The sequence below is a fragment of the Erpetoichthys calabaricus genome, chromosome 5, assembly GCF_900747795.2.
Source record: "Erpetoichthys calabaricus chromosome 5, fErpCal1.3, whole genome shotgun sequence".
NCBI lineage: Eukaryota > Metazoa > Chordata > Cladistia > Polypteriformes > Polypteridae > Erpetoichthys > Erpetoichthys calabaricus.
In genome coordinates, this window is record NC_041398.2 from 231,368,792 (window position 1) to 231,390,549 (window position 21,758).

The window sequence follows — 21,758 nt, forward strand, 5'->3', positions numbered from 1 at the left end:
GTCAACTGAATTTACCACAGGTGGACTCCAATGAAGCTGCAGAAACATCTCAAGGATGATCAGGGGAAACAGGATGCACCTGAGCTCAATTTCAAGCTTCACGGCAAAGGCTGTGAATACTTGTGTACATGTGCTTTCTCAATTTTTTTATTTTTAATAAATTTGCAAAAATCTCAAGTAAACTGTTTTCACGTTGTCATTATGGGGTGTTGTGTGTAGAATTCTGAGGAAAAAAATGAATTTAATCCATTTTGGAATAAGGCTGTAACATAACAAAATGTGGAAAAAGTGATGCGCTGTGAATACTTTCCGGATGCACTGTACTATACACTATACACTGTGTATATATATATATATATATTTTTTTTTTTTCAGATGAAATAAGCTGTCAAAAGTAGCAGATACATTTGTTCACAGCCCATAAAAAATCTTAAATGCCATCTGTTCGAAAAGGTATGCTCTGGCATCCGACAGTATATGAGGGTCAATCAATTTGAAATAAGTTTGGGGTGAAATATTTGATATCCACCTTAAACACGGTGTCAGAATCTGGTTAGAAATGACCTTTAAGGCCCCGCATTGGGTCAGCATATGAAGATATTGTAAAGGTTACTTGGGTTAAAGAATATTATGTTATACATTCCACAGGTAGTGTGATATATTTTGGTCAAAAGTAAAGTGTGAAGAATATGAAATAAAACAAATTCTTAATCTAACATTCTTGCATTCCAATTTATTCTTACAAGTTGATATTTTTAGAGTCCCAAATTTCTCTAAAACCTGTTCCTGTTATATGTTTTCCTGTATTTTTCAAAACTGAAGAACATCGTTATTGTGGTTTTAACACATACCAGAGCACCTAGAAAAACCAGTGACAGCATCCACCTGCCTGAATTTCATAAGCTTCTTAAAATCATATCTAATGAATGGCTGTGGCTTGCTTACATGCCTCCAGGAAAAGCACTTCATCCGTTACTAAAATCTGTAAATGTGCAAAATTAATTAAAATGAAAGGCTCTTGGCATCTCTCTGCCGGGTTCACCTGCTTGTCAACGAATACATTCTTTCGTGTTACTGTAAATATCTTTTTCTTCTTCTCTTCCCACAGTTCCTCCTGTCATCCAGGTTTACCCGGAAAGCCAAGCCAGAGAGCCAGGTGTAACAGCAAGCCTCAGGTGCCATGCAGAAGGCATCCCCAATCCTCAGCTGACTTGGCTCAAAAATGGCATTGATATAACCCCAAAACTGTCAAAGCAACTTACTCTGCAAGGTGATATGTTTCAACTATTTATTTTCAACTTTGTAAAATATAGCTGACAATTGACAAAAGTATCTTTGAAAATTTGTAGTGTAACAAGTAGAGAAACTGCCTTTTTTCTTTTAATTTGTGTTTGAAAACCCTCAATTTATAAGATTCAATAATGTAGATAGTCATGGTAACATCAGAAAATGTAGGAGAGTTATACAAATAAAAAATTGAATATGTGCCTTCCTGTTGTTTCTTAATGATGGGATCAACAACGAATGAAGATGATGACACCCTCACTAGCAAATTTCAATAGCCATCCAATTGTGGTGTTTATTATCCTCTTCACAAGAATAACTCAAACATACTGTAGATTTTGACATTTGATTGATGGTCGAGTTGACAGGCAGAAAATGGTGATGCAGGGCAGGATGGCCCCAAAAGTGAGGTAGGCACATATGCTAGCTCTGACAACACTTCTCCCATTACATGGCCTATATATGCAGTCCCTATGAAAAGCATTTACTGCCTTGGACGTTTTCACATTTTATTATAAAACATTGAATCACTTTTTTTACTTTTTTGACACTGGTCAATAGATAAGGACCCTAATGTCAAAGTAAAAACAGATCTCTACAAAGTCATCTAAGCTAATTATAAAAAAATAACTGATTATATAAGCCTTTACCACTGTTAATATGACAGCCAATTCATTTTAGAAGTCTCGTAATTATTTAAATGCCAATCACCGGTCTGTAGTCAAGCAGTTTCCATTGGTTGTAGTAAAACTGCTAAGAAAAAGGGTCTTTGAAAACCCAAGACTTCCAGGCAGGAACAAAAATTCTGGTGTATAAAGCTGTAGTCGAATCAATTGTCACTCAAGATGGAAAACTGAATTGCAGACAAACAGACAGAGTGCAGTGTGGATGGAAGAATTGGAAGAAAACATTGTGAGTACTATGACATCGAATTAAGGTGAAGGTTAAAGGTCAGGTTTATAAGACTTTGGTAAGACCAGCAATGATGTACAGAGCTGAGACATAGGCAGTAAATGGAGAAGAAGGAGAAGAAGTTACAGTAGATGTGGCAAAAATGAGAATTTTGAGATGGATGTGTGGAGGACAGAGTGAGAAATGAGCCAATCAGAGGTTCAACAAAAGTTAGGGGAGATATCTAAGAAAGTACAGGATAATAGGTTAAAGTGGCATGGACATGTGACAATGAATATGTGGGCAAAAAAGTGATGGGAATGAAAGTACTGGGGAAGAGAAAGAGATGGAGGCCAAAGTGGAGGTAGATGGGTAAAGTGAGAGAAGATATGAAGGAAAAGGGTCTGACTGAGGAGGAGGTGCAGGACCAGGCTGTGTGGCACATCAACTCTACAAAGAAGTGGGAAATATATCATGAGGAAAGAGAAGAAGAAAAAGAAGATAAAACCGTAGTGCATACCAACCAACTTTCCAGCTCAGAATCCTCAACAAATTACAAGCAGGCTCCTGAGGGCTCTTGAAGCATATCAACAAAGATACCTCAGATAAAACATTAGCTGGGAGGACAAGCATACAAACCCCAGTGTACTGGAAGAGGTCAACATCCCTATCATTACTGCCCATCAGCTCACGACCAACTCAGATGGACGGACAGGATTATCATTACACAAGCTAGATTCACACATGACCAAACAGGACCTTTAGTAAGATCTGCTCACAGGACAACATACACAAGGAGGCAGAAGAAGAGATACAAGGACAACATTAAGACAAACCGGATAAAATTCCACATAGATCTTATCAGTTGGGAGGTGTCAGCAACCGAGAGGGCGATCTGGAGAAAACATTACAATGAAAATCTCCATAGTACTGCAGAAATCAAGGAAAGACTCCAACGAAAGAACTGCTCCCAAAAAGACATAATCAATAATCACCATTTCCCTTGTCCACACCGCACAGAAATATGTAGGTCTAGGATAGTCTTCTTTACCAACCTGAAGACCCATTAGAACCAGGACCCAGAAGGAGGACAGCCATACCCATTTCAAGTGACCGCGGATGAGGATGACACAACGACCCCAAGGTGTATGCCAAACCAACACAGGAATAACATAAAAACAACAGTGATAATGTTCTGGAGTGGACGGGTTAGAGCCCAGAGAATTTGACTGGACTTGAAAAAGGCTGTTCATTTACAAATGTCATGCAAACGCAATCTGACAGAGCTTCAGGACTTATTCAAAGAAGAATAAGAGGAAAAATGGCAGCATCCAGAGGTACAAAGCTGATAGAAAGAGAGAAAAAGTGACTCAAGGCTGTCAATGCTGACGGAGGTGCATCTACTAAATGCTGACTTGATGGGTTAATAGTTATGTGATCAATTATTTTATGGTTTACTTTTGTAATTAATTTAAACCACTTTGCAGAGATCTGTTATGATTTTGACATTTAACTGTCTTTTCCTATTGATCAGGGTCAGAAAAGCCGAATTAAATCAACTGTGATTGAATGTTGTATAATAATAAAATGTGAAAACTTCCAAGGGGCAATTACTTTTTATACTGTACTAGCTAGGTGTCCTAGAAGATCAAAACAATCTCTCTAGCATGTGTAAAATTAGAGGTACAGCCTTGGTTGAAGCCCGTACTTTTACTGCAAGACACTACAGGTGACCCAGAATGAGATAGTTAAAAAAGAATTGCAAAGAAATCGAAGATTATACAAAACTACCTAGGGTAGCACACAGTCACATCAAGCAGGGTTCCCTTTTAAAAATTCACACACAGAGAGAATTTCCTTTGACATGCTGATTTTTTTAAAGAAATAGACAGTTTAGGAATGCAGGTTACATAAAGAGCTGCTAGATGGACCTCTAGCTTGGGCAAAAAACAAGAGCCGTGAACAGGTTCTTAGACCTGGCAAGAGGTGACCACGTGAGGTGGGGTTTAAAGTCAACTCTTGGCCAGAAGTCTGAAGTGATCTGGTGACTTGGGACTGATGGGATGAAAACTTTAAGGGGGGTTTAAGAAGAGAGTATTTCGTATGTGTGACACCCATAAATAGTCAAAGTATCAAGAATAAGGTGATCCAGACCAACCTCACAAGTGATTAATGCTTTAAACCTGATACACACTAGTAAGGGCTTTGAGGTGGGTGCCATCCTGCCTGCTACTAAAATATGTATAAATAGGCCTAGAGAGTTTACAGGCTAATTGTTTAACCAGTGGTTTTTTATTGTGTGTTTATTTCTTCCTTGTATTTAGTTATTTAATAAAATCAACCATTTCTATATATTTGGACTTTTCTGGTATCATTCTTAATGGATTTAGCTGCTATGAGAATGACCTCTTGTAATAAATGATCATGTAAATAAATATACACAATACACTGCGTCAGCATAAAGTCAATGACCTTTAAGGTATATTTGTCACATTCAGTTTGTCCTGGATTGAAATAGACTTGACTTTTTTATTCTTAGCAAATGGAAGTGAAGTGCACATAAGCAATGTACGATATGAAGATACAGGAGCCTACACGTGCATAGCAAGGAATGACGCCGGAGTAGATGAAGACATATCTTCATTGTTTGTGGAAGATTCTGCAAGAAAAACACGTAAGTCCTGAAGCACAGGCTGTTAGACTAAGTTTTGTATTTTTCATCAATTCATCCACTTACATTTTGTTTTGTACCATATTCTTGACTCAGTGTGTGTGTGTGTGTGTGTGTGTGTGTTAATGTCTGTGTTTCACATCATTTTGTCTGTTATACACACCGCCAAGTTCAAACCTAGCACTTAGTTTTAAGGTAATCAATGTAAGAAATTCACAAGGCGTGTAAAGTGTTGGGGCAATGTTGAGTGGGAGGAACTACAGTGTCGAGTAGGAGGGGATTATGACCTGTTAACATCTGATTGGTCATGACAGAAAGTGAATATAAATCTTTTGTCATTGCGCATGCTGCCTGACACACAGGACTGAACTGCTGACTTGAAATCCCAGTCCAGTATTTGCCTGTTCAAAGATTATGCTAAAATAAATAAACATAATTATTGTGTTTTTTTTTTTTTTGTCTTTATTCTTGTACTAGCTGTCCCCCGCGGCTCTGACCGTATAGTAGTGAAACAGGACAAACTTTAAAAATCAATAAACAAGCAGGTATCACTAACTAAGTGAAGGCAACGTGCACTCCAACATGTTGCAAGAGGTAGACCGACTCGAACGGAGGCTGACACGTGAGTGAAAGAATCAGATATCAAAAAACATCATATTCATGATCAGCAATAGTATAAAATGGCACTCCACATGACTATATTACCGATCCCCATGTGACGATGCGGGTTCGCTCCATGCTCGCATTCAGCTTCCGGGAGCCCTTGAATCCGACACCATCGGTAATGTCACCAATGAGCTAGGCAGTGAGGCACAACAAAGCAAGGGGATGGTGCAAAAATGCAAAGTGCTTTTATTAAAACAAAACCAACAAAACAGTGTTCAAATAAATAGTGCAGTGCTTCATATCTTTAAATAAATAATCCATTAAAACACGTGGAAGGGTGGAGGTTAAAAAAAAACAATAAATCCTTTAAAAATGAGGTTAAAACAATGCTGGAAGCAGTCTCTTCAAAACACAAAGCCCGGTGCCTTTCTTTTACTGGTGACTCCCCTGCTTCTCCCGTCCAGGCTATGCACCAGGGGAGCCACCCTACCTGCAGCTGACCTTCTCACTGACTTCTGGTCTGATGGCTTCCTGATCCCTGGCTTTGGTTCAGCACTCTCCAGACTGAGACTTGGGTTCCCACCAAAGGCCAGGACGCTCACTCTGGGGAATCCATCCATCCATCCATTTTCCAACCCGCTATATTCCTAACCACAGGGTCACGGGGATCCGCTGGAGCCAATCCCAGCCAACACAGGGCACAAGGCAGGAACCAATCCTGGGCAGGGTGCCAACCCACCGCAGACTCTGGGGAATCCTCCTGCCCAAGCCTCCCAACTCCTGCTGTCTTCCGTGGCGAGCCATCCTTCTTCTGGTCACTCCCACTCCTCACAAAAATGCTCAGCGGGAGCAACCACAATCGACTGCCCTAGATGTCGGCCAAACACCCAGCTAGGGCTCAACTGTGCATCTGCCTGCGAGCCTGCACTTGCTTGCTCCCTCTCTCTCGCACCGGCTATCCTCTCCCTGCTTCCTGCCTTTTCTTTCTTCCCCTTTTTTCTGCTAGCCGCCTCACGCTTCTATTTATGATGGGGACGTGGATCAGGTGTGGCCATCAGCATCTCCCAGGAACAATTACGGATGCGGACTACTCCTCACCTGTGCACTTAAGTGAGAACCACCCGCATCACAAATTCCCCAGGAACCGCTCGACCACACACACCATGCCCCCTCCCTAAGCGGCGATTATTTATTTTAAAAAGTAGCCTTTTTGACATGAGCTGTGGACCTGCTACACCACACCCCGTTTATTCAAAGTTTTGAGAAAAGGAGTAATTTTGACCCCTTGTATCCCATTAGAGAGTGAACCTCAGGGGTCAGTTGATGCTCAGCTTTAAGTCCTTCTGATCAATTTTCATTAACACAACTATTGGTTAACTCTTTATCATAAGTCTGTAATTTCCTGCACCAAATACTGTACAAAAATGGCCTAAAAATTAGTTTTTTCAGGTCTGAAGGGCCAAAAATAAAGGGTAAACCCAATAAGCTTGACATCTTGTATAATTAGACGAGTTGAATGGTATATTATATATAGCGGTTTTTCTCATACCAGTGAGTCAGAAGGTAGCAGACAAAAAAACTGAAGTGATTTTCAAAGAGTTCATAAGTAATTCATATAAACACAAAAAACGATAAGGCCAGTGCACAGGTCTTCCAACAATCTCTTATTCAGACTCAAGTCTTAAACTGACTGCTGAATTCCAATAGGGACAGCTCATATATCTCCTCGGGTCTGGAAGAGTTGGGACTTTTGGCGGAAGCAAAAGTAATGGCACAGTCCACTCCAGCCCTCTGTCTTCAGATCTGGGGATAAAAGAGGTAAAGGCGTAAATGACAGTGCCATCCAGTGACTCGGAGTGGAATTGCAAGCAGAATAGAAGCCTTGAAGCCCTGGGCAGTCAAAACCATAACTTTATTTTATTTTGTACCCTAAAAATATCCAACGTGAATAGGACTGATAGAGTAGCATGCTAGTTTACAAACAGACATTTGCAATGATGTAAGGGTTTTTATTACTTGTTACTTATATTTCTACAATGCCAACATTCGTTTACTCTAAATTATATGTTCAAGAGGGAGATCACAGTGATGGCACTGCATGTGCTTTACATGAAAAGGTTCAAATACTGTAATGATCATTTTCACATCTGTATGACTTTATAATCATTCATACTTTACATCTTGTGTACACAACAGTAGTCCTGATTTTTTGTCTGTTAACACCAGTTGTTAAGAGGAGTTAGATTCACCTTAAACTTTATGACAAGAAATCAAAAGGTATTTTTTTTTTCATTATTTCAAATATGAATTTCCTCAAGACGTGCTATTCTTCACCTGAGCACCATAGGAAGTTTGCCACTTCCCTTAAAATAGCAGTGAACCAATAACTTGATTTTAGCTAGTTAAGATACAGTATATTATGACTATAGCTGGGCCTTACGCCCTGCACCATTAGCCCTAAGCCATTGTATTAACTCTTGTACGGACACCGGGGGCACCCCAGCTCCCCAAACACCCAACACAAAGGCTTGCACACAAATGTAAAAGCACTAAGAGTCTTTATTGTGAGTAATTCCTTATAGGCTAACATTTTCACATACTGTATCACAGCCACAAGTACAACACAGTACTAAACACAACTCTTATCTTCTTCTCTCTTAGTCACTGCCTACTCCACTCCTCTCACAAGTTTTGCCCTCCTTCCTGCCAACTCTGGCTCTCTGATGCAAGGTTGGCAGTTCCTTTTATTTTAGCCGCCCCAGAAGTGCTCAAGCACACATGGTCTGGCAGCACTTCCACATGAGGTGAAAACCCCATGACACAGGGACTCGCCAATATCTGCAGCTCCCCACTGGCGGCCTCCACAAAGCTGTCCCTCAGGTCTACGATACCCAGCATGCCTTGTGGGCACCCATGTGGGGATTCGAGCCTGGGCTTGCTGCCATCTAGTGTCCTGGTGGGAGACAAAACCCTGTGTAAGCTGTCCCCCCTGTCCTTCTAACCCTATGGCGGAGTGGTGGCTCTGAGGCTAGGGATCTGCACTGGAATTCGGAAGGTTGCCGGTTTGAATCCCGTAAATGCCAAAAGGGACTCTGCTCTGTTGGGCCCTTAAGCAAGGCCCTTAACCTGCAATTGCTGAGCGCTTTGAGTAGTGAGAAAAGCACTATATAAATGCAAAGAATTATTATTATTATTAAGGGTGGTCCCCAACACCTGCTGCGAACTTTTAAAATCCTATAAAGGTTCACCACCTAATATATATGCTGATATAATGCTGACCCATTCTGCTTGTTAGCTGAGGAAGAGCCACATGAGTCCAGGGCCCAAAGACAAAATCCACAGTGACTCACATGTGCATCTTTCAAGGCCATTAAATCTATTTTTTAATAGAAATTTGAATTCCACTAACTTTAGGAATAGGCATAACAGCAGTTTCTTGATTCCCATAGTAGCTCAGCACCAACCTGTAATTTCCAACAATGTAGTCAACGTTCATACTCTGTTTTTTAAAGCTATCAGCTGCCTGTATGAGTTGCTAGTGTTCATAAATCTACAGAGTCTTTCACAAATTAATGAATCCATAACATTTTCATTCATTTCTTTTATTATTTCTGGTATCTCCAGAACTGTCTGTGGAGATAAAATACCATTTCCTTATTTACAATGTGTAAAACAGCTACATAAATATAATGGCTACTCAAAACATGTGCTCTGTGTCTCCCAGAAAAAAAAAATTAACACCCAAGCTACTTCTCCTTTGATGACCAGCAGGAATATAAAAATAAAATTATGATATGCACAAAATGCACCTTTCAGTCACCAAGGATTTTAAGCGCAGCATGGAGACAAGTAATTAAATTATCACCTAGAGAAAAATGATTATGGTAGGACATATTACTAGCCTGAAAAAGGAACTAAATTAAGAATGCTTAATATAGCTGGGGTTGAGTTTCTGCCTAACATTAACAATCTCCTAAAGAGTGGAGAAAAACCACAACTAGAACTCAAAAATGAGCAACAGCACAAAGTAGAGGAGAGGTTAGGAGCATGCGCTGATACACCACATGACAAACCAGCTCAAGATCCCAGATGACACCGGGTGACACCTCAGCACCCCACTAGTTCAGATGGAATGGAACCAAAATGAGGTTTTTATGGTGGCTGGAGTGCCAGTTCTGCCACCAACCCCCAGGTTTTCCCAGCAGGTTGGAGGGCCTACATGCAGAATAACGTCATAACCAGGACGGAGCAATTGCAGGTTAAAGGCTTTGCTCAAGGGCCCAACGAAGTAGAGTGAATTTTGGCATTTACAGGATTCAAACCGGCAACCTTCCGATTACCAACGTAAATCCCTAGCCTCAGAGCCACCACTCCATGCACAAAGTAGTGCATACTTAAAATCTACAATTTAAAAATAAGATCTAGAAGACATAGGCAGAAAAGAGTGTTTGTGAAAATTCAAATAATTGGGGGTTAAAAAATGGTCAGAGAACGTGTGAATCTTACTACTGCTCAAGGCTTACTTTTGTAAAGGAGAAAATGAGTACATTGATGTACTGAAATTATTTTATATTGTCACACTCCTTTGACAGTCCTAGTGCTTTTGCCATCTTGTGTCCTTGGGAGACTTGAAGACTACCAGCCACATAATGCACAATGAAAAACAGTGAAAACAAATGATGATGAGCATAAAATTTGGAAACATAGCTATAAAAACCTGACAGAATCTAGAAGTGTTATGGAGAAGAGAATATGTATGTATTATGCTTGATTTAACTCCAGGAAGATGAATTCATTTCTTCTCATTTAAAGATGATGGAAGCGAGGAATCGAAGTTAGTTGGCAAACTGGTCAAATTATACAGGTTATAACATTTAATGAAAGCAGATAACGAGTCGCAGATTCAAATGTAGCTTAAGCTTTGATATAAATTTGCTAGTTTATTTTCTGCTCCGTTACTATTATATATATTTTTGTAGATCAGATGACTTATAAGGATGTAATTAATATCCTCTTTAATAAAACCCCTGTGTGCGTCCAGTGTCCGTGTGTGTGTGTCTTCTGGTGAAGTGCGCATGTGCGGGTCACGGTGTGACGCTTCAAAGCAGATGCTTCAAAGGCTGCCTGACATGTCACACAAGACAGAGAGGGCGGGACCTATAAAATATAGCGTGGCAGATCCAATCGGATTTCGGTAAATGAGGGAAGACCTAAAACAGAAAACACGAAAAATCTGATTGGGTATTGAGACGCGGAGACCAGCTTCCCCATTGTTGTGCAAGTGTTCACTCTGAGGATGTCAGATTTGCGATTAAGAAGCTTGGCCCGGTAAAGTGTAAAGTGTCAGTCGTTGAAGGGGTTTTCCTAAATATACGAATTTTCATGATATTACAATACGATGACTTTTAAAAGTAGATTTATTTTTGTGCACATTACATCAGTTGCAGGGGAGAGTCTGCTGATTGCCCACTGTTGTAACAGAAAATTAAATGCATATTACGGACAGCAAAGCCAGTATTACTGTCAGAGAAAATTACAGGCATTTTACAGAAAAAATTTACTGAGGTAAAAGGTCCCTTGCCATTTAATATAGACTGTTCCTACTAATGTTTATGGACTACTATTATAGCGCCCGTTATTGTAACGAGCTTAATATCTAATTAATATAATAATAGGTAAGTAATATATGAGTGCAGCTTGTTCTCGATCCCCTATCTTTAAAATCTAGCTGCAAAGGTTCCTTGCCAGATGAAATGAAAAATAAGTGCAGGAACCCGTATCATACAAAGCAGCTTGTTCTTAGCAGACCACTAACTTCAGATGGCAAGACATTTTATGTCATCTGCTGGTTTTAGATGGAAAATCTGTGGATTATTGAAGACTGTCAGAAGTGATGCCGTCTGACAAAATCCTTTTCAGATGCCAGCAACAAGATGGCTTTCAAAAGTGACAGGCATATTTACATTTGGAAAAAGCTTTAAAGTGTGTGGTTCCAACTGATAAGAATGACACTGACAATCTGATTTGTTTTGGATCAAGTCCACACATGCAGACTGAGCCCACTGATTACAGTGAGGAACAAAACAACTAATTAATTTAGTTTTTTTTTTTTTTTGACTGAGCAGGTTCAAAAATGTCATCTTGTGCTGTGTTGTGATATGCTCTTTATTTTTTAATTTAAATTGAACATTTTATTTGCTTACATTTCTTCTACATACTAGATTATCTGATAGCTGCTAGTAAACTTTGTTTTATGTAATATTTTTTTAAGAATTTCTACGTGCTTAGCACAGTTGCCTGTGTTTCTAAATTATTTCTAATAATTGTTTTCCGTGGGCGCAATGGTTTTCCTACCACACTCCAAAGATGTTAAATTTAAGTTTTTTAATTTTATTATCCCACTAGCCGAGGTAATGTGGACTTGATGGTACTTCAGATAACTAAAAATTGAATAAAACGGATGGCCATGTTTCTCTTCAGTCCAACCATTAGAAAGCTTCCAGTTTCACTTATAAGGATAACACAACAAACTTCATTTTCCGCCTCTTCTTAATATTCAAGATAATGACTGGAAATGTAAAAGAACTACAGAAATACTGTATATAAACACAAAAATCCTAAGTGAACAAAACAGTAAGGCATATGTACTGTACACAGTCAACACTGGCGACTCACTGAAAATAGCTGAGGAGTGCAGTCTAAATCAGGCCCATAGTCCCACAATCACCAGTTCCTCAACTGCTCATTCACTATAGTTGAGATTAAAAGTAAAGAATTTACATGCAAGATACCATATTCACGGCAAAGCTTTTATGAATTTTAAGAAAAGTAGTATTGTAGACTTTTTGGTTCGCATTGGATAATGCAGAACTTTACTTAATCATGGTGTAGATTATTGGGGTTCTACTGTGCCTATATTTATGTACACAGAGTGACTAGACATATTTGAAGACTAAGACGTATGAGCTATGAAAATAGATTAAAGGACTTGAACATTTTCAGTTTAAGAAAATAGAGATTAAGACTTGGCATAACTGAAGTGTTTAAAATTATGAAAGGAATCAGCACAGTAGGGCCTAGTTGTTACTTTAAAATAAATTCTGCAACAAGGACACAACAGCACAGTTGGCAATTTATTAACACTAGAATTACCAAAGCCTAGAAAAAAACTTATAAATCCAGCCCACCTTAAATCCCTTTGCATCTCTCAGTTAGCGTCTTTTGTCTTCTAAATGTGCTGATCAAGACAAGCAGCCTACTATCACATCCCGCACTGCCGCAGAATGGGCACAAAGTTCTCCCAGTTCCAGCCTTGATTATCTGGGAGTCAGGTACCTAGAGATGTATAGGGAAATAATAGATTGTTATTTGGAACACATGCATTTCATGTGTGTTCCGTTTCTGCAATAATCTGTGTAAACACATCGTTGAAACAGAAATGTTTTTCATATTTTAGTAATAAATGACAAAATGTAGACATAAACTATATAATGTGTGAAGCCTGAAGTCCAAAGATCAAATAAACACTTTCACAAAAGGTTTGAGGATGATACAACAGTGTCCATGGCGCAGCAGTAAGAATTGCTGACTTGTAATCAAGAGACCCCGGTTTGATCCTGACTGCCTCATATATTTAACGTTTTGAGTACAGTAGTGAGCTGCTCTTATTGTTAATATTATACAATAAACACATACATTTGATTCTCGTCTGTAACAACCGGTGTAAATTTATAGTACTTGTTTTGTTTTGTTTTACTTTTATTCTCTCAGTCACGATCACGATACATACTACCATTCCGCCCCAGGGATCTAACGCTGTTAGTTTTTATTATAAACTGGGAATAACTGTAGATGTGAGTGGTGTTTTGAAACAATAGAACTGGAAATTCTCTGATCTGGAGGGATAAAAGCTGACATACAAATGCTGGTGAATCTTTCTTCGTATCTCACCGTCACTTTATTTTTTTTTTATTGTTTTATTGAGTGTTTCTGCTCACGCTGAATTAGTATACACCTTATGGTCCATGATGTCAAAGCTGCACTGAAAAAAAACAGAGACATAGGTATATAAAGTATCTATCTAATCTAATCTATATGATATTTGGAATTATTCATTTTATGACCTGTATAGTACATTTCGGAAAACATTGTGGCACGGATACAACATTATTCATACTCATTCGCATAACATCTTGCGGTAGTAATCACTGACCGCATGTTTTTTTTTTTCCCCAATCTTGCCAGTCCCCACATGTTGCTGTATGGTGGTGTTTCTTTTGTACTCCAGGACATGCAGAGGAAAGAATAGTACAGAGAGGTGAGTTCCGCGCTATATGCAATCATCAAATTCAAATATTAACAGTTCCCACACACCCAAGGACCGTCCTTTCTACGTTTACGACGTGTACCTGTTGCAAAGTACACACTTCTCTCTATGCTGTGGTTCCTATTACACTGAAGGGGTGTCTGACACTGACTCAGTTTGCTTTCCTGGTGGAAGCGGCTGTCTTGGAACAGAAGCTTGTCGATGTTGCATCCCCCTTTTCTTTTTCCATTGCCTTTACTTGTAAGAAGTTCCTTTGCAAGGTGAGCCATGAACACTCTTCTTTTCTCAGTGGACCCCATATATGCCTTGCACAGTACATGTGCGTTGATCGCCGCCAAGCCAAGCATGTTATAGCACAAGCAACCGGCCAACCGTGTGCTCCTGCTCGCACTGAATAAGCTCATGCCTTCTGGTGCACGATGTCAACACAGCACAGGGAAGCGTATTGACTTTCCGTTCATGAGAGAGGTTTCCGAAAGTGGTTTATTTAAAAATATTTCAGTAAAAATATATGTGTTTTGGACATTGTAAACATACGACTGGATGAATTCAGAGGTGGATTATGCAACATGTGTAACATGAGACTTTGTCATGGACTTCTTGCTGTTTCCAGCTTTTTTTTCACTATAAGCTTCCATTATGTCAGAAACTTTGTTATTTCCATTTTGCGTAAAAACATAAAAATATCAAATAAAAAATATCATTTTTTGGTGGCATATTACTTTAAGTATAGTGTATGTTTAGTCATTAGGCACAGAAGTAAAGAAAAAGACCCAAATCAGAAAAGCTTTTTTCAGAAATGTGGGACAAACTGATACTGAATGTTGATTATATCATTAAGCCCCAGCTGTTATTTTTGATTTTCTACAATTTTATCAATGGAAGTAGATGATATGGACTTGTTCAAGTTAAGATTTTCAACCCTCATATTGGTTTTGCTTTAAAATAATATTTTATGTTTAGCGACTTAGTTTTTCCTTATCTACGACATCTTTACTTGGTCTCTGTTTCTTAGGTGTTCTCACACAGAGCTTTAGGAATGGCGCTCCTGCACGCCTGTGCTAAGAGCCTGACAGGTTTACAAAAGCTTAGGTGATGCTGAAACATTAGCATAGTTGCGTCTTCCTGATGACTTATTCTTAATACAGGGCAGATATGTTTTCACATTGTACTGATGATAAAATATATTAAAGTATTTAATCCGTCTGCAGTTTCACTTTTCTCTTTGTAACTCCTTTTCTGATTGAGCATCTGTACTTTTATTGTAAAAGGTCAATGAAGAGAAAAATAATTGCATACATTCTTTCTTTATAATGAAAATCACTTTTTACTTTATTTTTGTAACACATGTATCATAAAGCCTACAGTGAGAACTTCTAACAACATTAACTTTATGGATTAGACGAGGTTGTACATCATTATTTAAACGAGATGAGGCAGTAATTAAATCAGACAAGTTTGGCTGTAATCACATTAGCTGCAATAATTTGTGTTCAGTGCATACTTTAGGGACAATGAGAGCTAAGTATGTGATGTTTTATAAATGGAAGTTGCTCATAATATTGTTGGCAGACATTTTAGATAAACAATATACCATTATTTTATAAACTTTCATTTTTATTTAGTTAGAGACTAATCAATAAAGTAAATGCTTTTACTCTGCATATGACAGCTTGCTGTTAGTATTAGTTGAACAAGATTTAAAAATATTTTTATCAGACATTAACAACATTGAAAGAAAGCTTGATAAAGAAAAATATATATCTTGCATATAGTGCCTTTCATATCTATCTATCTATCTATCTATCTATCTATCTATCTATCGTCATTTGGGCCAGAACTGATATCATCAGTGGGCTCTGAACCGGAAGCAGTGTCATTGGGGCCGGGCTGGAAGTATCGTCATCAATGTGGCGTGGAACCAGATGTGAAGTCTTTTAAGGCCAGGCGGAATTTCCCGTAACTGGTCTGCAGAGAAGTGAGAAGACTTAGTGCACTCTGTCACCCCATGGTCTGGCATGGAATTATTCTCATTCAGGCTCTTTAGCTACCTCCCATGCGAATGTGTGTGACACTACCTATCAACAATAATATTTATTTCTATAGCACATTTTCATACAAAGAATGTAGCTCAAAGTATTTTACAAGATGTCAAAGAGAAAGTTACAAGAAAAGAAAAGCAAAATTAGGTAAGATTATAATAATTGTTAATGAATAAGTAACAAACAAAGAAACAAATAAATAAATCCATATGAGCTGATAGATAGATAGTAGAAGTGTCCTTATGAATACTATTTTGTAGGTCTCTACAGATAAGTACGATGATGAGATCAAATTGCCAGGAGAATAAAGAATAAGTAAAATCTGCAGGGGTTCTAATGCCAAATGACCACCAGCTTCCACTGTGCATTCTACCTAACATAAATGGGCTTAAATTATTCCTATCTATCTATCTATCTATCTATCTATCTATCTATCTATCTATCTATCTATCTATCTATCTATCTATCTATCTATCTATCTATCTATCTATCTATCTATCTACAGGGCCTAACTGACAAAAGGATACCAGGAGGAAGGGAACCACTGGCATGGCCCACTAAAGGGCCATGAACTACGAGTACCAATATATGAGCACAGGGGCTCTCAGTGAGCAGTATGCCCCGTATTGTGTGCCACGTGCCCAAGACAGATACTAGTTTGGAGCTCTAGTCCTCAAAATAAAAATGGTAACATGCAAAAAAATTTTTCTCAATAGTCATTCCCCAGAGCTCTATGACCTTTTTTGATAAAATCTCAATTAAAAAGCTGCTGTCGGAAGACGCTGTGGTAGAGTGGTATGTTGCATACAATTCGATAAATATTTTGTATGACTTTATTGTTAGTATTAGCATTTTACTTGTTATAATGTCTAAAGAGCAAGGAAAATGGACAAACCAGGTTTTATTTCCTCCACCTCCAAAACTTTAGGAATGCTGTTTTTCATGACAGACTTGCTGGCCTTCTGTGACAGGCAGGGCCAATTTTATTGCTTAATGACTTGCATGATGAGCTGACCAGGAAGAATGAAGTACAAGTATAAGATATTGTGCCACCTGAAATTACACATCTGCCATTATCAAGTTGTATGGTCTTGGTTTAAAAGCCACATTTTTATTGCTTGTATGGTACTAGTTATAATAAAATATATTACCTATATAGTTAAAAGTGTTTGTTCTTTCACTCTGTCTAATTGCATGAGTTTATAGGTAAAGAAGGGAAGGAGGATGAAGTGTTTAAGCAGTGCATCTCACCACAGAGTGGTAAGCATATGGGATTTGAGGCCCTTTGGTTAAGTCTACACAATAAAGAATAAAAAAGAGGAAAATAGGGTCACCAAAGGACCATACACAACAAAACAGACATGAAGACTGACGTGGTCTCAATTTCACTTCTGACACTCTGTGCTTTGTGGCTGGCTGATGGCATTGGATGTATGCTGCCATTCAGCATATTGATGAATATACTACTCTGGTAGGCAGCCTTTTACTTCCCATCCATTATAACAGCCTATTGTCTGGGCAAAGGTACCATCTTCCATCTACCAGCCTATACAGTGGAACCTCGGTTCACGAACGCCTCGGTACACGTACAACTCGGTTTACGACCAAAAAGTCCGCCAAACTTTTGCCTCAGTTCACGACCACACACTCGGTATACGAACAAGCCAGTTTCCCTTTCGGTTTGTGTGCGCTGATGATTTCCGCACGTGTTGCATTGTTCTCGGTCAGACGTGAACTGCTGAACTGCTGCAATGTAAGAGAGAGAGAGAGAGAGAGAGCAGGCAGGGTCGTGTGCTGATGATAGAGAGAGAGAGAGAGAGCAGGCAAACTCGTGTGCTGATGAGAGAGAGACAGAGAGAGCAGGCAGGGTCGTGTGCTGATGAGAGAGAGAGAGAGAGAGAGAGAGAGTGAGAGAGAGAGCAGGCAAGCTCGTGTGCTGATGAGAGAGAGAGAGAGAGAGAGAGCAGGCAAGCTCGTGTGCTGATGAGAGAGAGAGAGAGAGAGAGCAGGCAAGCTCGTGTGCTGATGAGAGAGAGAGAGAGAGAGAGCAGGCAGGCTTGTGTGCTGATGAGAGAGAGAGAGCAGGCAGGCTTGTGTGTTAGAGAGAGAGAGAGCGCGTGCAGCTGAAAGCGAGCCTGTACGTGCAGCTGAGCAGGGAGTCTGGGTGTTTGTCAGTGTTATTCAATGTTTTTACATTGTCGGGTTGGAAAATGGATGGATGGATGGATATTTACATACAGTTCGTACGGTCTGGAACGGATTAATTGTATTTACATACAATCCTATGGGGGAAATTGCTTCGGTTCACGACCAATTCGGTTTACGACCAGAGGTTTGGAACGAATTATGGTCGTGAACCGAGGTTCCACTGTACTTATACTCCCCTTTAAACCATTTATAACATGTTTGGCTCCAGTTTTGCCAAGGAATATTAAGCAATAAGTATTTCTGTTACACCTGTTTTTATGCATACATAACTTCTTGGGCACACAGCTTTGCAGTTTAGTAGAGTCATGAATGGCCAGTTCATAAATATTGTATGTTTTCCTAAGACATTAATATTTAAAGTACAAAAACAATATGTTTATTGTGAAAAAATAACCTTATTATATCATAAAACATTTGTTGCGGAAAGAAAATTATGAACAGTAAGTCTTAAAAGCACTCAATATTTGTTGAGTGAAATGTGTGTTCATAATTAAAATGAATTGATTTGACATTTATTATCAGAGGAATATACAGTTCCTCTGATCAATCAGAGTTAATAACATAAAATATTTATTCATTGTTATTTCCTTTAAAGCAACAGCATTTTCCCTCAGAGGTCAGCCCAGGAGTGACATGCAGTTTTATTAAAGCAGTGAATGAATTGTAAGTTGCTCAGTTAAAATTACCTCATAGAGGAGACATACTGTACCTCCATGCAAATACTGAAATGTAGTAGCAGTACTGCATTCTTGTTAATTGTGAATATTCTATTAAATTAATCTGAGACATTGCTTATACTCCCATGCTTCCCTTTGTCCATTTTCCAAACTTACATTGGTCAGACTTTTATGAAGAAGAGCCTATTGTGGTAGAATTGGTTTCAAAACAGGAACCATCTTTTGAGGTGACAGACCCCCTTATACCAGCTGTTTTGCTGTGTTACCTGATCACCTATGAAGTGCACAAGAAACATGTAAAGTACCAAGTAAGTTCTTTTCTAAATAGGGGAATAAAAAGAAAGATGAAAACCAGCTATGTAATTGTTATCTGTTACCTTTTACCTGTCTCATAGTCTGCTGTGTACCCCACGTTTTTAACACTTACGACCTCTAATAGCAAGCAGCTTCACTGACAAGGGCTGTCATTACTTTCAAACTTTTGCTTCCACTCCGTGTACCATAAATGGAGGAGTTTTACAAAGGTGTACCCCCGTGCTCTTAAGGGGGCCGAGCTTACTTACCAGCCTAATAGCAGCAGCAGCCAGATTGAGTATCGTGATCTGGCATTTTGTTTTTGAGTATTTTTCAAATCTCTTTGTCTTCTGAAGTTTATTTTGTCCATGCTTGAGCAAGTTTTAGAGACCAAGGAATCTTGTGGTCACATTTTATTTTGGTGCTTGATACTTATGGAAAAAATGTAAGCCACAATAAAAATTATCAAAAGGAGGTCTTTATTACATCTATATGATCCTAACTCTTATTGGGGTTTAAATGAATCTGGCTGGGATTGGCTCCAGCAGACCCCCGTGACCCTGTGTTAGGATATTGCGGGTTGGAAGATGACTGACTGACTGATTTAATTTATTTTAAAGACATCAAGATCCACCTCTCCCTGTCTCACATACATAATACAGTACCTTGTGCTCAAGCAACATATCCTGTATAAATGAGTTGAGACAACTGGTAAAGTAAAAACACAGGATGGGCTTCAGCTAGTTACCTTTAGAACTACTTACTTAATGGAAAAAATACTAGCTGTTTTTAAACAAATTAGATTATGTAAGTGGCATAACATTTAGGTGTGTTTGAAGACTGATTTCAGTAGGTGGGTTAGAAAACCTTCTCAGTCCAATTCAGGGTTTTGGGGGCCAAAGACTATCTCACCAGGATTGAGCTAAAGGCTGAAAACAGGCAGGGGCAGGCTAATCCATCACCGGGACCATTCTCACTCTCACACGCACACACACACACACACCCAACAATTTGAAAGTGCCACTTCACATAACCTAAGTAATAAAAAAAGAAACCTTTGTAATTATTTAAGCATGTTTGGCCGTTGTGATTGTTATGAAATGGGACTTGCAAACCTATTCAGTTATGACAAATGTTAGGGAATAACAGAAATAAAAGCCAAGTTTTATTGCAGCAATTGATCATTGTGGATATCAGGTGAATCTGGCACTCTGATAGTAAATTATAGGGTGGTGATCCCATTTTCAAAGTCCCAAATCAAGACATTTGTGTAGCAAGTATGCCCATGCATAAAGCCCATCTTTATTTTTTTAACACCCGCTTTATCTTACCATCATCAGACTGCGATTAGGGCAGAGAAAAAAAAAAACCTGTCACCATTAGATAGATAGATAGATAGATAGATAGATAGATAGATAGATAGATAGATAGATAGATAGATAGATAGATAGATAGATACTTTATTAAGGGGAAATTCACATACTCCAGCAGCACCTTACTGATACAAAAAAACAATATTAAATTGAAGATTGATAATAATGCAGGTAAAAACAGACAATAACTTTATATAATGTTAACGTTTACCCCCCGGGTGGAATTGAAAAGTCGCATAGCTTGGGGGAGGAACTCAGTCTGTCAGTGGAGCAGGACAGTGACAGCGGTCTGTCGCTGAAGCTGCTCCTCTGTCTAGAGATGACACTGTTTAGCATTAATTTAGCATTAAGCTCAAATGATTCCACACAGTGGTTAATGTGGAAACAAATGAATGGCAGTATCGTCAGTTTTTGTCTGTTTCTTGGTCCTCATCAAGATGTTGATTAAATTTAACAGTAGTTCCTCCTTGGGAGTTTTTAACTGCGCTATTATAGGTAGAAAACTTTGAAGAGAGGGTGAGATATGGGATTACCCTGCGGAGCTTTGTACTGTAAAACTGGGACATTTTGATATTCTTCAGTTATTTATCACAACGCATACACTGAAATTGGGACTGTCCATGTCACCATCATGCCTGGTCAACCTAGTAAGTTAAATTGCGAGTAAAATGGTGAATCCTTGTAATCTGCTGGTAACAGTGCTGTGACGTTGGTTTAATGTAAGGTTAACACTGAGAAAATGTCTTCTTACTCGTGTGCATAGTGTCTCAGGGTAAATCATAGCTAGATAACCTTTTGTTTTTCTTGATTGCATTTTATACTTTAACTAGTCATTTAGCCCGTTACAATAACGGGCGCTAGAACAGTAGTGCAAAAACATTAGTAGGAACAGTCTATATTAAATGGCAAGGGACTTTGACCTCATTCTTTTTGTTGGTCGTATTTTTCTTTCTTTCAGCCTTTCTTTTGTTGATGTTTACTTGCTGAGCTGACCGTTCTTCATGGGCTGCCGCCGTGTATTGTGTGTCTTTAATTTTCTGTGACCGTAATACTGTCTTGTATGTCCGTTGGCTTGTACGTCCGTAATATACCTTTAATTTTCTCTGGCAGTAATACAGGCGTGCGCGTCAGTAATATGCCTTTAATTTCCTCTGACATTAATACTGGCTTGTATGTGGCTGTAATATGAGTCACTGCATTGTGTACCTTTAATTTCCTCTCGCAGTAATACTAGTTTGTATTTCCGCAAAACGCCTGTAACTTTCTCTGACAGTAATATCGCGCATCGCACCGTGCCCCGCGCATGCGCACTTCACCAGAAGACACACACACACGGACACACCTGGACGCACACTGGAATTTTATTAAAGAGGATAGTTAGGAACA

At 38.9% G+C, this 21,758-nt stretch overlaps 1 protein-coding gene across 2 annotated transcripts in view; it reads left to right on the top strand.

Moving 5' to 3' along the window:
• Positions 1-21,758, top strand: part of fstl5 (follistatin-like 5) — a 1,175,110-nt gene that overhangs the window by 1,022,247 nt on the left and 131,105 nt on the right. For both annotated transcript variants that reach the window (XM_028802632.2, XM_028802633.2), the window contains exons 9-10: positions 1,109-1,270; positions 4,715-4,849. In XM_028802632.2, the coding sequence (XP_028658465.2) occupies positions 1,109-1,270; positions 4,715-4,849 (297 nt within the window). The remainder of the gene's footprint in view (positions 1-1,108; positions 1,271-4,714; positions 4,850-21,758) is intronic.